At 44.2% G+C, this 14,429-nt stretch overlaps 1 protein-coding gene across 1 annotated transcript in view; it reads left to right on the forward strand.

Annotated features, from left to right (window-relative positions):
• The window catches only part of LTK (leukocyte receptor tyrosine kinase), a 151,442-nt gene that overhangs the window by 118,473 nt on the left and 18,540 nt on the right, over positions 1-14,429 (forward strand). Inside the window, exons 20-24 of the mRNA XM_067557951.1 lie at positions 643-829; positions 2,013-2,103; positions 5,439-5,503; positions 7,737-7,866; positions 11,271-11,368. Of these exons, the coding sequence (XP_067414052.1) occupies positions 643-829; positions 2,013-2,103; positions 5,439-5,503; positions 7,737-7,866; positions 11,271-11,368 (571 nt within the window). The remainder of the gene's footprint in view (positions 1-642; positions 830-2,012; positions 2,104-5,438; positions 5,504-7,736; positions 7,867-11,270; positions 11,369-14,429) is intronic.

Below are 14,429 nucleotides of genomic sequence, written 5' to 3' on the forward strand. Positions count from 1 at the left end.
CTGCTGCTGCTGCTATCTGGGGCCAGACTGTGCTCTACCCTTGCATAAGTCAAGGTGTGGGGAGCCAGCAAGAAAATCACCCTTTGCCTGGCCCCATGTAAGGGCTGGGCACAAAACAGTTCCCATGAGAAGGGACTGCTCTGTCCTTGCTCCCTCTGGGGAGAAAAACCACTTAGAAAGACCACTAGATCACTAAGCAGACCCTCCATTAGCAGCCACTGATGTACAGACTGCTGTCATGACCACTGGTTAAAGATAGAACTCATTCAAGGTCATGGCGTGCTCTGTCTGATTTACCACTTGCTTTGTTTTCTTGGGTAAGTGGCAGCAAGTCCTCTTGCTCATTGGTTGAGGAGAAGCTGATCCAGAGAAAGGGAGATGAAGCCCAGGCTCCATCCAGGGTCCAGGACCACATATGGCCAATACTCCATGATCATGTATCACATTCAAGATGAAGAAGTCACTGCAAAGAGAAAGAGATGAAGATGATGCTGGGGATTTAAAAATATTACTTGGCTCCATAACTGCTAACTTGGTCTCTTCTTGTTGGTGATTGTTCTGTGCTGCTGGCATTGTCTCCTCTGCTCTACCCACATGTTGACTTTTCACCTAAGCCTTTCTTTTTGTGGTGTGCTCCCACAGTTTATCACCGTAAGAAGCAGCAGCTGGAAGGAGCCAAAGCTCGGCTGCAGAGCCCAGAATATAAACTGAGCAAAATTCGCACCTCCACCATCATGACGGATTACAACCCCAACTATTGCTTTGCAGGGAAGGCTGCCACGCTGAGTGAGCTGAAGGAGATCCCCCGGCAAAACATCTCCCTGCTTCGGTAAGGTTTGCTGCCGGGCCTGCTCCTTGATTCAGGAGGGGAGTTGTAGCCTGAGGGGCAGGGTCACATATTTATTTTGTCTGAATGTACAAAATGTGCCATGGAGAACAAGAGATGGAGGACTAGCTGGCTGACCAACTATGGACAGCTCACAGTCCAGCATGGTACAGCCTCAGTGTGGCTGTCATGACAGCTGCTTGTAATACCTGTGTCTCACTTTTATGTTCTACAAGGCATCCCTTTGTAAGAATTAGGCCCTGACTTAAGCACATGTTTAACTTTAAACTCAGGAGTCACATGTCCCATTGACTGAGTCAGGCTCCCAATCAGAAGCAAGAGGATTCCCTGTGCTATTCCATCCTTACACTTTTGGGATGTCCTGGATTACTGGGCCTGCCTGGTTCCCAACAAATCCTTTCCCAGCCCATGGCAGCGTTTGCTTTTCTGCATCAGAACAGAAACACATCACAGGGAAAACCACTCTGGGCTGCTCTCATGGCCCATGCAATCCAGCTGATGTCAGTTAAGAGGACATAGGGAGTATGGGCAATTTTTGACTGCCTATATTTATTCTGTTATATCACCTCCTTCAGACACTGCCACAACTTTCTCTCTTTCTCTCTCACCCTGATTTGCTGCAGCACGGGCTTTCAGCTACTAGTGATGCTATTAAGGCTGTCACAGAGGTGTAATTCGTGGTCACGTGTGTAAAAAAGCTGAAAATGGCAAACTTAATAATTGGACGGTAGCTGACTGTGAATCCCAGTGATGATTCAACCTGGTGATATTCTGAACAAAGAGTCCTAAACCATGCTTGTAGCTGCTTCCATCACTTCACACTGACTCAACAGACCTTCTAGGCTTCAGAGTGGCACACGGAGTGACATTCCTGTAATCTTATTATATAGCTAAATCTGTCACCAAATCCTAGGGTTCTGGGACCAGTATAGGCAGTTAGTTTATCAACTTGCAGTAGGCTCCTATGTTTTCAGCACTACTGAAGGTTCAACATTACAGCACCAGTGAAGGTCCATAGGTGATTCTGGAGGTTTTGACACTAGTCCAAGTCTGGGACTGATTGCTTTACCCTGGATTCCAGTTGCGAGAACAGGTTCAAAACCTTGAGCTAAGCTGATGCAGGGCCCACAGACACAGTAATACCTGCTCTTTGTCTTCTCTTCAGGGCACTAGGACATGGTGCATTTGGTGAGGTTTATGAGGGTACTGTGGTAGGAATCGCAGGGGATCCCAACCCGCTTCAGGTGGCTATCAAGGTCAGTACTTACAGCTGATGGCCTAGTCTTTCCTGTATGGCAGAGAATACCCATGAGAGTGATGTTACCCTGTTACGGTTCCAGTTAGAAATGGATTGTTACAATTATCAGATGCTCCATGTTTAACAGTGTTACACATGCTGCTAATGTCACACATCCCATTGTTTTGATGTTTAAGCCATGTAGCAATAGCAACAGATTGAAAAGAAACAGTTCTTGTTTGCTGCCTGGCACTGTAGTGGCTACACCTGATGGCTAATGGGGGTGGGAATGGTTATGTTCATTTCACTGGAATAAATGGGTCCATTGAGTCAAAGGCCTCTTTACGACAGGACCTGAAGAGGAGAGTCTATCTCCCCACTTCTGCTGCCAATGCCAAAGAGGGGGCTGGTCAAATCTCAGTCACCCATCCATGTAAAATATATTAGCTAAAATTCAAACAAAGTGCCAAATCCTCTGCTAGTGTAAATAGGTGCAGCTCCACTGAAGTTCAGTGTAGCTCAGCTTTATTTTATACCAGCAGAGAGTTTGGCCCAAAAGGTGGGGTTTCACTTGCGGTGTTTGCTGAGAAGCTCTCAGTGCAGTAATAGCCATGTAAATCATCTTTAGGGTATATCTACGCTTGGAGCTGGGGATCTGATTCCCAGCTTGAGGAGACATACCCATGTGAGCTCTCATCAAGCCAATATGCTAAAAATAGTGTAGCTACAGCAGGGTGAGCTGCTAGTCACTCCACGTAGCTGCCCTAGTCCCTCAGATTCCCTAGGTGTGTACTCAGGGAGGCTAGCCTGTCCCACAGCTACGTTCTACTTTTAGTGTGTTAGCTTGATGAGAGCTAGCACAGATATGTCTCCTCGAGCTAGGAATCACACCCCCAGCTCCAAGTATAGACATAGCCTTCAACATTATTCCTGCAATTCCAGCCATTACTGATACTCCAGACTTTGTGATGGATCATCCAGACTCCTCCTCCTTTTAAAAAGAGGCTCCAGAGGTGATCCTAGCAATTACAGGCTGATAAGCCTAACTTTAGTATCAGGCAAATTGGTTGAACCCATAGCGAAGAACAGAATTATCAGACACATAGATTAATAAAATTTGTTGGGAAAGAGTCACCACAGCTTTTGTAAAGGGAAATCATGCTTCACCAATATATTAGAATTCTTTGAGGGGTCAAATGAACATGGACAAGGGTGATCCAGTGGATACAGTGTATGTGGACTTTCAGAAAGCCTTTGACAAGGTCCCTCACCAAAGGATCTTAAGCAAAGTAAGCAGTCATGAGCTAAGAAGGAAGGTCCTTTCTTGGATCAGTAACTGGTCAAAAGTCAGGAAACAAAGGGTAAGAATAAATTGTCAGTTTTCAGAATGGAGAGGTAAATATCGGTGTCCCCCAGGAATCTATAATGGGACCAGTGCTGTTCAACGTATTCATAAATGATCTAGAAAAATGGGTAAAGAATGAGATGGCAATTTTTGCAAATGATACAAAATTACTCCGATAGTTAAGTCCAAATCTGACTGAGAAGAGTTACAAAGGGATCTCACAAAACTGGGTGACTGGGCAACAAAATGACCCTTGATATTCAGTGTTGATAAATGCAAAGTAATGCACATTGGGAAACATAATCCCAACTATACATATAAAATGATGGGATCTAAATTAGTAGAGCCCTGCAACTCTGCAGATATCTGCTTGATATCCATGGACCATTGATCGGATGCAGATCTCAAAGGCAGGGAAACAGTTATCTGCAGCTCATAGCCTTTGAGAATGCTTCCCCACCTTTGAGATCCAGGGGTGGGGGCTGGCCGCCCATCAGCTGTTCGGTGGGGATATATAATAAACCATAAAATAGCATAATGCCACTATATAAATCAATGGTATGCCCAAACCTTGAATTCTATGTGCAGTTCTGGTCACCCCATCCCAAAAAAGATATTAGAACTGGAAAAAGCACAGAGAAGGGCAACAAAGATCATTAAGGGTATGGAACAGCTTCTGTAAGAGGAGAGATTAAAAAGACTGGGACTTTTCAACTTGGAAGAGAGATGACTAAGGAGAGATATGATAGAGATCTATAAAATCATCAATGGTGTGGAAAAAGTGAATAAGGAAGTGTTATTTACCCCTTCACATAACCCAAGAACCAGGGGTCACTCAATGAAATTAATAGGCAGCAGGTTTAAAACTAACAGAAAGGAGTACTTCTTCCCACAATACACAGTCAACCTGTGCAACTTTTTGCCAGGGGAAGACCAAAACTATAACGGGGTTCAAAAAAGAATTAGATAAGTTCAGGGAGAACAGATCCATCACTGGCTATTAGCCAAGATGGTCAGGGACACAACGCCATGTTCCAATTGCCAGTAGCATCTGGCACTGGCTGTGTTCCGGTAAATTGGTGCAGTTGCCTGCAAAAGTTGAGAACCTTTAATTAAATGGTTTTTCATAGTATAATCTATGCATCAAAGGGCCATGAACGAGTGTTGTGGTTTAGCCCTTCCTCCCTCCTACCCCCCAACACACACCCAGTTTAGGGCTTACAAAGAAAAAAAGGTTTAAAAATCCTCACATTAATCACGAGACTTTTGTGCCTTATTTCTTAAATTATATATATAATTTATAACATTTATAATATGTATAAATGAATATATAAATATATCAATGAAATTCATTTGTCATTTTTGTGTAAACATTTTTGTGTAAGCGGCCTTCTGCACAGAGGGCTTGTCATCACTGCAGCACTTAACGTGAGGTACTGCACTCAAGCCAGCCTAGCTCCAGTGAGAGCGACCACACTTGAAACCAACACAGGAGTTGCATGGAGTGATTTGATTATGTTATGCCTCATAGCCTGAAGTCAGTAGCAGACACCCCATCTCCTGAGTCTGCACACAGATAGCAGCAGCCACACCTTCCTGGGCAGGCCATTCAGAATACACACCACTAGCCCCACTGCAGACCTGCACCTGCAGTTTGTACCTGTCAATGCCGTTAGTACACATGGTTTTAAACGAACTATTCAGACCTATAGTTCCCTAGCAACTACACTTCTCTGTATAGAATCAGGTGTGTTTTTCCTCTGACTACAAAAGCATTGCGTGTAGGAAAATGCACACATGAGAATATTCTTCACATAGGTCATTTGTCTCTTGTTTCTTTCCTACCATTTGAGTCATATAGGAACTAGTGTATAGAGGAGCGGAAGGGGAGAGAGACTCTAATCATAGCTACCTCATAATCGTATTGTGTCTTCACTGGCTTTTTTATACTTCTCTTAAATATCTTTGTTTCTTCTGGGGGCTTCTCCCCTTTCTTTCCTTCTCCATAGACACTGCCAGAAATCTGCTCTGAGCAGGATGAGATGGATTTTCTGATGGAAGCACTGATAATCAGGTACATTTCAGTCTTTCAGTCTGGGGGATCATTTTAATCAATGGATCTAACCAGAAAATTAACTGACTAGCTCAGGAGATTAAAATTGGGGTATGGAGACTTCCACATTTAATTCACTGGTTCAAATACAGCCCAGATTGATATTAAATCCAAATTGCTACATCCAATGGCTGTTTGGTGGCCTCAGCCCAGTTTCTAATGGATGTATTTGTCCACTTTGTACATGATACACTCACTGGTTATCTCAGCAAAGCCTAAAGTAACCTCTCCAGTTGTTGTCTGGGAAATAAGCACTACATTCTTTTAATAGTGTTACATTTATATTGTACCTTTCAGCTCAGGAAATCCCAGTGCCTTTGATCAAATAGGAGTCAAATCCTGCAGTCCTTGTGTAAGGAAACTCCCCCTGACTGAATTGAAAAGAGTCTGTGTAATGAGCGAGCTACAGGCTTTAGCCCTATAGCCATGCACCACTACCGAAATTCAGCCACCGCTGTGGTGGAGAGCAGCTGTCAAATGGCACAAAACATGCTGCATGCCAGGGAGGGATTTTTCAGCCTAGGACATTGAAGCAAACCCTACTCTTATTAAAAATGCTGTGGGGTGCTTAGGAACAGACTGGGCCTGGCTGCTCCATGGATGGCTGCACATGGAGAAGGTGCAGGAAGCTTCCCCTTTGTGGCCTTCAAGCAGTAGCCAACCACAACTGTAACCCGTATGCTCCCCTACCCACTGGGACTTCTCTTTCCTAGTGCCTTCTGCAGCACTAGTCACCCCAAAGGTCCCGTATAGCACATCTCTTCACTCCCCTCAATGCAGGCCAGTGCTACTCAGGAACAATCTGTCTACTGATGTCTCTGCAGAGCAGACAGGACAATAATTTATAAGGCCTGATCTGAAAGACCTTCTCACAGTGAACTACGTGGGGTATAATTTAGCTGCCTAGGAAAGCCAGAGGGCTGAATCATCCCTGTAATTCCATGCACTCTAGGTATTTCAAACCGGGGGTTTATGCCACTGAATCAATCTCACCTGTTGAAAACAAAGTTTGAAAAGAGGGAGATAATCTGGAAGAGCTCCCCTAACCTCTTTCACAGCACACAGCTGCTTTGCTGGAGATGTAGCTCTCACTTACTGTGGCATTGCACAGATCTTGCCCGGCAAAAAAATCACCAGAAAAATCCAGTAAGAGCCACACCTATTAGAATTTCTTGCAAGTTCTTACACAAAATAAAGTGTCTGAAAGACATCTTGAAATGTATTGCTGGGGTTTATTTACTTTAATTGCTCTTTGCCTCTCCTTGAATGTTTGGAATAAAACCGTTCCCGTAGGTGTCTGTATGTGGATGACTTCACCTCACAGCTAGAACATGCTGCTTGGATTGACCTATTGACATCAATCCATCACCCACAGGCTTTTGGAGCTCTGATTGGCAATGCAAGAAGAGGCAATGCTGAGACGTGATTTTTAAAAGCAACCCACCAGATCATTTAAAAATGTTTTGATTTATGTAGTAGTTTCCTCCCTCTCTGCTCCCCCAACCCAGCAAAGTCCTCAGTTCACATCTAATCCAGTTTAGTAGTGACCAAAAGTCACTACCTTCTGACGACTGTTTGGCAGCCGATATTAAATGAGTTGATGGTCTCAACCCAGTTCCTGGAGGATAGAAAAATTACAAAAACAATTGCTACAATTAGCATTAGCTGGCCCTGTTTCTGGCAGATTGGACACTGAGCTGAGACCCCCAAACTACACAGAAATTATGTCACAAACAATGGAAAAAACAAATCTCTACCTGACAGCATTTAATTTCAAATGTCTGTAATATTTTGGACTTAAAAGCTGTAAGTTATTGCATTTCCTTTTTCCCAGAACCCCTGTCACAGTTAAATTCATGAACCTTCTCTGCATCAGAGAACTGCAGCAGATGTGTGAGAAGGGAAGGTGCTGTTGCATTTGGTAGCTTTTGTCAGTTTTCTCCCACTTTCTGAGGAAGTAGGTTTAGATAAGGCAATGCCAAGCAGAATCACCTCAGATGCCTTATAACTAGAGCCGAGCTGAGGGCACCATGTTTTGATTTAGCTGAGATCGGGATTTGCTTTGACAGTATGTTTCGGAACCAGGTTCTATTTAATCTGGTTCTGAAGGGAGCACGGGGGTTGGGTAAAAGGTTTTGTCCCCTCTCTGATTTTGTCTCCTCCTTCCCATGTTGCTGTGGCCATCAATTCGCAGTAAGTTCAGTCACCAGAACATTGTGCGCTGCATTGGTGTGAGCCTTCAGACACTGCCTCGCTTCATTCTGCTGGAGCTCATGGCCGGTGGAGATATGAAGAGCTTCCTTCGGCAAAATCGACCCCGAGTGGTGAGACCATCTTCTCTTTTCCACTTGTGTCTGTTTTTATTATGGCATTTTATTATGGCATTTATTATGGCATTATGGCATTTCAGGGCTGATCTCTGTTTCTCAATTCCTACAAACCTCTGGACATTTTTTCCCCTTCCCTTGACTTGAGCAGATGCCAATAATAGAAAATGATTCCTGATCACATATTTCAAAGGGTCCAGTTTATCAGCAACCAAGGAGAAAACAGAGTAAAGAATGTTGTCCTGTCACCTCCCTTGTTTTCTTCCAGGGTCAGCTGGACAACAGCATTTGAGAATGTTCCCTCAGCCTCCATCACACCATCTACATACTGTGGTGTCAAGTGATGCACTGAAATTACAGCAATGACCTCGTTAATGGGGAGATGTTGGGTCAGCTGTTCAGCTGACATAAATTGACATAGCTGCTTTGACTTCAATGGAGCTATGTCAATTTACACCAGTTGAGGATCTGGTCCTACATGTACGAGGAGTGCTGAATGAAAAAGCCATTGCAAATAAATTATAAAATGGAATTAGCCCATGGTTTTCTGCTTGTGAGTTGTTCATGAATCAATCCTGATTTCTGCAAATGTATTTGCTCCTGGCGAAGGCTCCATGAATAATTTGGATGAGCAGTTTTCAGCGTATTGGTTGTTCACAAACTGCTAATTTCAGCTATTTGCTATTGGTTATTCAGAGTGTGTTAATGATCATGTAAGTCACTTGATACTGTTTCTGCTCCCTGAGTAGATGAGTGAAACTTTCTAAACAAGAGAAAAAGGCCTGCTCTACACCCATTTTTTGTACCAGTACAGCTATATATCAGTTAGGTACAATCCCCAGCATGGGCACAGTTATAGCAGTATAAAGGTGTCTAATGCAGGCATATTAGAGACAAACTGGATGAGAGAATATTTTTTATTGGACCAACTTCTCTTGGTGAGAGAGACAAGCTTTCAAGGTACACAGAGCTCTTCTTCAGTCAGCTTGAAAGCTTGTCTTTCACCAGCAGAAGTTGGTCTAATAAAAGATATTATCTTATCCACTTTGTATATCCAATATCTTGAGACTGTCACGGCGACAACTGCACTGCATAATACAGTATAGTGTATTCCCCTTCTTGTAGTTGTACTAGAATAAATTATACAGGTGTAAGTACGTTCAGCTTACATACAACCCCCTACAAAGGGATCGGAGGGCTTTAACTATGGCAGTATAGTGAAAGTAGTACAATTTTTGTGAGGAGCAAGGCCTATGGAACGATGAATAGTGACTAAATAGCAGTGAACAGTGAATATGAGTAATAGTGTGAAGAATAGTCATTCCCTAAAGATCTGTGTGAAAACAAACTTGTTATCAAGAATGTTTGTTAACAACAAACTAAAAAGGGGCAAGAATTTAGTTGAGCCAAAACAGATCTTCCAAATTCAGAGAAGCCCTTCCAATTCAAATTCAAAGTAGGAATGTTCCTGAGCCCCCTTTCTGAAAAATTCAGCCAGCTCTAGATCTTGCCATGGGTTCGTATGGCCACAGTACTAAAAATGAAACTCCATCAGCCTTGGACAAAGGGATCCCAAAAAAAAATACTATACCATGCTGATCTCTGCCTGTCTGTGTCTCTTATTTGCTCACTCTCTTTCACCTTTATAAGTACTTGTTTAGAACTCTAACCTTCAGCGGCAAATGTCCAAATTTTCTGAACAATAAAAACATGACGCACCATGCTGATTAAACACCAACTGTCAGTTCTAATTAAATGGTCTGAGGCTGTGAAATGAACAAGATAACATAATTCTGAAACAACAGGAGTAAAAAGAGCAATTTGACTTGACATGTCCGGAGTTTCACTGAGCTTGGTAGTAATTTCTTCCCACTCCTCCCCAGAGCACTGGAAGAGCACTTGTCTTAACAACTTTCCTGGAGACACATCAAGGAATTTTCCCTGCAGGGAAGAAAATGATTGCCAGAGAATAAATGGGTGTCACAGGGTGGTCTAGTCACCCCTGGAGCACCTCCTTCTGGCCACATCTGGGGATTAGCTCTACCAGTCAAACGTCCCTCTTGTGGTTGCTCACTCCATCGCTCTCCCTGTCTCGCTCACTTGGAATCTGGCTGGTTTCACTTCATGGCTTGTCCCTCCAGCCAGGTCACTGTCATTCGCCCCTTCCAGGGTTTCAAAGTTTCTCTGGACCACTGTCCAAGGCAGGCCTTCCTCTCACTACATCTTAATGGCATCACTGCCCAGTGGCTGGTCGGGAAACCCAGCCATACCCTCTACACTTAGCGACCCTACAACAAGCAGTCAAGGTCTGCACAGTCCTGAGCATTACTGCTGTATCCCTGGGCTACTTTCTACCTTACCTGAGAGTGACTGCAGCCTCTCGCTCTGCAGCCCCCCCTCTACTCTCAGCTACTGGGCTTTATACAGGCCCTCTCCTGTTCCTGTCCACCTGAGCCTCATCTCTAATTAGTCCTTACTCCCAGGTTCCTACTCCTAGGTACAACCTAGGCAGTTAACTTTAACCTCTTCAGGCCTTGTGTGAGGTAGACATCCCATCACAGTGTGACTCACCTAGACGAGCATAGCTTAACACTCATAGTGCTGGGAGTGTGGATTCGTCTGGGCTAAAATCTGCAATGGGTCTATAGTGTATTCAGCAAAGCGTTGCGTGATTGCTTAGAGAGACCCAAGGTGTGTCTATCAGTCTGTGAACTAGCGAGAGCTGCCAAATCTGTATGTACACTATCCTAAATAAAGAATCCCCTTTGTGTTTACTGTACCTGAGTCCTATCTCTTCCCCAGCAGAAGGGATGTTACAAGTTTGGAGTTCGTTCAAATTAGGTGCTGAAACAGAGAAGTGTAGTCACTTGTCTTTGCTCTCTTGCATGCACGCTCTCTCTCTGTCTCCCGCAGTCCATTCAAAATACAGGATGGGCATGGTTTTTTTAAAACCTCACTAATTTTCCCTGTGTGACCCATTAGCATCCCAAGACTCATTCTTTAGAAGCCTGCTTATCCCTTTTCAAAACTTGGTTGTGCTTAGTTTCACACTGTTCGCCACAGCAGGCAGTTCTTGTTTCACACCTTTGATAGACATGTTAGCCATTTTATTTATACTGAGCCAAAAAAATCACACATTTCGGGGGAATCTGACAGACTCACTTCCCCTGTCTGGAAAACTTTAATCTTAAATAGAAATTCACTCTTTTTCCTCTTTTCTCCTTTGACCCACCTCCCTTCCACTTCCTGTCTTTTTATTTCCTTCTCCCTGCTTCTGTATGTCTCTCTCTCTCTCTCCTTCTATTCCCTATCTCTCCAACTATTATATTTTTCCTATACTCTCTCCCCCACCCCATTGCCTTTCTCCTCTTCTCACCTATATGTATCTGACTCTTATCCAGAATCAGCCATCCACTCTGATGATGCAGGACCTGCTGAACATAGCCAGGGACATTGCTTGTGGCTGCAAATATCTGGAGGAGAACCACTTCATCCACAGGTGAGATGGGGCAGGCCATCCCAATGAGAAGGTTTCTTGAACTCCATTGGGTTTGTACAAAGCCTGTGGTTTCCCTTTGCAAGAGAATATGCAGACATAGTTTTCAGTTTGGATCCATGTGGCTTTACGTTTCCCAAGATAGACTGAGTCTCAAGCTCTCAAAGAGAAGCTCCAATGAAACCATAGGATGGGACCAGGAATTTCTCATGTTTCTGCAGCAAAAACCATAAGCAGGCTGAAACTGGGCTTGTTTCACTTGAAAGGTGGTCTGAAGTTACAGCTTGTCACAGAGGCCAAATGCAAGCAAGTCTCTTTTTATAGTCCTAGGTAACCATTAAGATGTACTATTGCGTTGTCTTCACAAGTGACTTCCTAAGTGTACTGTCAATCAAAAGTATAACTAATGACTAGAAAGGTCTGTGGGCGTTAGCTAATCCCTGAATACCGCACATCTAATGGTTCCACTTTAATAGCAAGTAGCATAGAAGTTTCCGTGTTATAACATGGCAAAATGGTGTGAACTCTGCTGCTTTGCATAAAATGCTAAAGCACAGTGTTGTGGGTAAAGATTCTCAGAGGCAAAAATGTGAGTTAGGTACCAAATCCTATTGACTTTCAATGGGAATTAGGCTCCTTGCTGCCCTTTGTACTTCTAAAAATCTCCCCCTTGGCTGTGAACACTTCCAGCAGTTCATCTGCTGAATATGGGTATCGCATACACACTTGAGGTTCTTTCTGTTTTCCACTAGATGGTAGCATCACCCTACACAAATGTGCAAGAGAATAAGGAGTCACATTTCTCTTTCTGACCTCACTGTATTAATTTGTTGATTGATTTATAGTAGCATGAGCATAGAATAACCTTTGATGTTTGAGCCATTGACTAGGGAAGCAGAGAGCAGGGGGACTCAGAGTAAAGCAAAGCAGGGCTTGTGCAGTATGGTGCAGTGGGTAGGATGCTGAACAGGGAGTATGGGTACATCTGTACTGCAATCACAGGTGTGACTGAGGCATGTGTAGACATACCCAAGCTGGCTTTGGTCTAGCCAGCTCAGATAGCAATAGCAATGAACCCGCAACAGCACGGGCAGCAGCACAAGTTGTGCACACCAATCTGGCCCCTGGGGTATATACTCCAGCAGCTAACCCATGCTGCCGCCCCATGCTGTCATGGCTTCACAGCAAGTCAGTTCACCTATTTGTGCCTCAGTTTCCTCATCTGTAAAATCAGGATATTGAGATTTGCCCTCTCCCCCTATGATCTGTGGCTGAAATGCTAGAAAAGAGTTAACAAGTATAATGTGTAACTTCTAAAAATTCCCAGTTGGCTGGCAGCATCTCTTTGTTCCAACTGAGAGGTGGTTTCAGTTCCAGGAATTCCTAGGCATAGCACCTTGCCGCATTCACCTGTCACTTTCAGAGCTCTAAAGTCCATCATGTGCCCAGCTCATGTCAATAGAAGGAGCAGGGGACCCACCCCCACAAGGATGGAGTAGGCTCTTGAATAAGGGTATGTCTACACTAGCGCTGGAAGTGTAGTTTCCATCTTGGGCAGACATACTTGTGCTAGCTCTGAGCTAGCTCGCATGCTGCAAGTAGTAGTGTAGCTGTGGCTGTGTATGGGGTGCAACAAACTAGCCACACTGAGTACGTGCCCAGAGCAGAAGTAATTAATTATTTTTTGTTAAGGTTCAAATTTCTTGGTCAAGATATAGTCAAAGTCCAGACTCCAGAGAAAATTAAAATAACCCAACAATAATCAGTAAAGAAAAAGATTTTGGGGTCTGTTCAAAAGCATCTGTCAGTCTGGATTTGGTCTATGATCTGCCTATTGACTACCCTGACCTAGGGTTTCAAATGGGATTGTACTCAGGGTAGCCAGCCTGTCCCACTGCTTGTGCAGGCACTGCTCTTTTTAGCACACTAGTTCAATCAAAGCTAGCCTGGGTACATCTGCCCGACTAAACATTACACCTCCAGCTCCAGCACAGACATGCCCATGGTGTGTGTGCTACACAGTAAGAGAGTGCAGCTTGCAGTTATGCAAGGAAGGGGAGGCCTCACTGAGGCAGGCAGAGCAGAGTAGCCACACCCATGCAGAAGCACAAGTAGACACACAGACACACACACACGCTTTCTGTAGAGCAGGGGTTCTCAAACTTTTTTTTATGGGACCCCCTTTGAAAATATTTCAGGCTGTGATGACCCCCCACAAAAAAGTGATGACCCCCCCCATGCCAGGCCACTCCCCTGCCATGCCATGCCACCCTTACGTCTGCGTTGCTTCTAGGGGCGGCGCTGCCTTCAGAGCACACAACCAGCATCCGTTGCTCTCCGGCCACCCAGCTCTCTAGGGCTCTGGCTGTCAGCCATGCATGGGGCTGACAGCCACAGTCATGGCATGTGCGGGGCCTGACAGCTCACGGACCCCTCACCCCCATAATAACCTCACGATCCTTTGCGGGGTCCCAACCCCCAGTTTGAGAACCCCTGCTTGTAGAGCAAATAGGTTTAACTGCTACACAGCCAGGCAAGGTTGGGAGAGACTGGATGAAAAGGGGAAAACAAGAAGCAGGCAGCAATGTGAGCAGGGAACTCTGAGATTAATGTTTTGCTTTCCTCATGCTTACCATTATAGGAGGGAGTATGCTCTTGTGGTTAGGGCAATGGAGAAAGAGATAGGATGCTGGGGTGCTGTTGCCAGTTCTGCCACTGATTCAACATGTGGTCTCATTCAAGTCACTTCATTTCTCTGTGCCTCGGTTTCCCCTCTATGTAAACTGGATATAAGAAGGGATATTATGAAGTTTAACAAATACAAAGCACTTTAAGGTCGTCAGATGAATGATGCTATAAATGGATTATTATTTGTTATTATGTAAGCAAAATACAACAGATAGAAATTATAATAATTTCTTCTCAATGTAAAACCACATTTTAAAATTATACACAAATAAAAAGGGATGTTAACAACTCAGGACTGTGCTGTCTTGCCAGTTTACTGACCTAGGGCAGGACTGTGACTGTGCCAAGGGAGTGATGGGGTGTAGAGCCCCACCCT

The sequence above is a fragment of the Emydura macquarii genome, unplaced genomic scaffold (genome assembly GCF_026122565.2).
Source record: "Emydura macquarii macquarii isolate MOO-44397 ecotype Brisbane River unplaced genomic scaffold, CSIRO-AGI_Emac_v2 contig_1876, whole genome shotgun sequence".
NCBI classification, from domain to species: domain Eukaryota; kingdom Metazoa; phylum Chordata; order Testudines; family Chelidae; genus Emydura; species Emydura macquarii.